At 40.2% G+C, this 2,497-nt stretch overlaps 1 protein-coding gene across 2 annotated transcripts; it reads right to left on the bottom strand.

Moving 5' to 3' along the window:
• Positions 1 to 213: 213 nt before the first annotated feature.
• On the bottom strand, positions 214 to 2,297 carry LOC122037807 (nucleolin-like). 2 transcript variants are annotated; one of them, XM_042597255.1, is made up of 4 exons: positions 2,137 to 2,297; positions 1,911 to 2,055; positions 783 to 838; positions 214 to 719 (listed from the first exon to the last, which is right to left on the bottom strand). In XM_042597255.1, the coding sequence occupies exons 2-4, from the start codon at positions 2,028 to 2,030 to the stop codon at positions 392 to 394; spliced, it is 504 nt and encodes a 167-aa protein (XP_042453189.1). In that variant the 5' UTR covers positions 2,031 to 2,055; positions 2,137 to 2,297; the 3' UTR covers positions 214 to 391. The 2 variants fall into 2 exon arrangements, with proteins under 2 accessions (XP_042453189.1, XP_042453190.1); XM_042597256.1 differs by having other exon boundaries at positions 1,911 to 2,032.
• Positions 2,298 to 2,497: the final 200 nt, after the last annotated feature.

The following is a 2,497-nucleotide window of genomic DNA, read 5'->3' as shown; positions in this document are numbered from 1 at the left end:
TCAAAGAGGAACCATGTCTATCGAGAGCAACTAAAGCTCACTCCACTCCACTAGAATAAACATGAAAGAGCTCCTTAGAATTTAAATTCTTTTCCCTCCAAATTCAATGATTGCTTGAAAGGATCACAGAACCACCTACACAAAAGTGTTAGTCAAAGAAAGGCTCTACTGATGCAAAGATAACAAATATCACTCGGAAAAACACAAGCGATATAAATCGAAGCAGCGAATGAATGGCTTGTTCGGAATGTCTACTGGTAGTGATATGTTTACCATAAAACACGCAAATAAGGATATCAAGTTTAAGCGAGCGACTAAATCCACCTTGATGCTAACCCTCAGCCTAAATGGAACCCGGAGGACTTGTACAGAAAAGAAACAGCGAGGTGGTTCACTTCCTCTTCTTGGTAGGTGGTTGCGGTAGCTCTTCATCCTCTTCATCGTCATCCTCTTCTACATCTTCATCCTCATCCTCACCGTCAGAATCATCATCGTCGTCATCATCGTCATCTTCCTCTTCACTTCCTCCACCATTGGCCTCAGGGTCGTCATCCTCTTCACCGCCTTCTTTATCATTTTCTTCTCCGGACACATCATCATCGCCTCCATCATCTTCTGAACCATCTCCATCCTCATCATTGTCGTCATCGTCATCATCATCTGACTCACCATCATCCTTGTTCTCTGGGACATCATTGCGTTTGCTTCTTCGTATCATTCTTCAAGAAAGAACACAATAAGGACCACTATAACTAAGTCAACTAAAGGTTAGGAGAACCTACTCATAAATCACTTTCGACTCTTCACCAGAGAGGGCAGCATTACTTGAAGATCCTGCCTGAAGCACAATTCAGAAAAGTTCATGGTATCGAAGAAACATGGGAGCCAAATCAGACGAACATATGTTCCGTTTCATTTGGGTGTGTAAAACATAAACTAAAAACACTGCTGTCGATACACAATCAACGGTTCTCATATTAAACTCTAAAGTGCAAATTTAACATTATGGCAGATGAAAGTTCAGTACCATCCTTCTATGTTAATATGCTTGCGAAAACAATTCAAAATTAAGTTGTTTGAGTGAAAAAAAGATGCCACAGTAGAATTCTACACATGGAAAATGTGAAAGATCAATCAGGGTATCGAACAAACAATATGTATCATTGTCAGGCATGGTTAAAAGCATTACTGATTGTGATGGAAACAAAAAAAAAACAAAAACTGAATCGTAAAACATGTGAGTTGCAAAGGAAAAAAAAAAAAGAAACTCCATTGGTAATGAGCATCATGGTCATTCAAAATCCTCTTTTTTTTAAAAAAAAACACACACACACAAGAGTCAGCGGCTTTCATCTTAGAATTCAGGAAATAACTTTAGGCAGTCGCATTCTAATTTAAGAGATCAGTTACCAAAGCGGTCTAATCTAGGATTCTTTAGATTAATTTTTACCCCAAAACAGGAACCAACTACAAGCATCTACACGTTAGTGTAATTTTTATTTATCATCAAGAAAAAACTAGAAGCAAGGTAGGAAACAAAAATGAATAAACCCTACTGTAGTTACAAATAAAGAAATTGGAGCCAAGCATCTAGCCTTTTCTTCAAACTAAGACTCTAGATCATCGAAAAAGAACAGGTACCTAGAAAACTTTTGAAGAGAACATCAATCTACTTGGATATAACCAAAGTTGTAATGACTATATCAACCACAAATAAGCACGACTGCACTTGAAAAGACTGCAAAATCTATTGATCTACTAAATTAAGCAAGACTCTAGATCGACATGACAAATGCACACGAAGCTAAAAATCTCGCTACTTATGCAACTCGACTACAAGTAAAGGCACAATATCCACTTCTACAATCCCCAAATTTAATGCACTAACACAGAGAAAAGAGAGCCCTTACTGCGAGTAGAAGCCAAAGGAGAAGCCTTTCGGTCACCAGCACAGACTCCGCCACCAGCAATTTCGCCATGGAGTAGAGAGCAGCAGCTCCATCACTCTTGCTTTGACACAGGGCCTCCATACCTAGAAACGAAGCGCTGCAATCCCTAAGAAGCAGCAACAAAGGGCGTAGCAAAATACCATCTCAAAGCTGGACAAACGTAAGAATCAAGAGAGGACAAACCTACCGGAGTCGAAGAGGAGAGGAAGAATGGAAAGGAGAGCACTTCAGATCGAAGCAATAGCGCGAGATCTCCCGTTTGCCCTCTCGGGGATTTGATTAGGGTTTTGAGGGATTGAGTCCCTGTGTGGATCCTATCCAAAAAGTCGTATGTGCGCAGACATTTGAAAATTAATCCTACAGTATGTTGAAGTAGCGTACACCTAGAATGGAGGATTGTAAGGACGGAAATTAGACGGGAGGTTGGATAGGATCGTCAATGAGTTTAGGGTTATCGGCCCGTGGATTTGTAGAGTTACAGCTGGCGCCGCTTACCAAATGCCAAATGAATTGAGAGAAGTCAAACCAATCCGAATCTAACTAGGATT

The sequence above is a fragment of the Zingiber officinale genome, unplaced genomic scaffold, assembly GCF_018446385.1.
Source record: "Zingiber officinale cultivar Zhangliang unplaced genomic scaffold, Zo_v1.1 ctg83, whole genome shotgun sequence".
Taxonomy (NCBI): domain Eukaryota; kingdom Viridiplantae; phylum Streptophyta; class Magnoliopsida; order Zingiberales; family Zingiberaceae; genus Zingiber; species Zingiber officinale.
The sequence above is the reverse complement of the archived record's forward strand: the minus strand, read 5'-3'. Positions and strand labels throughout refer to the sequence as shown.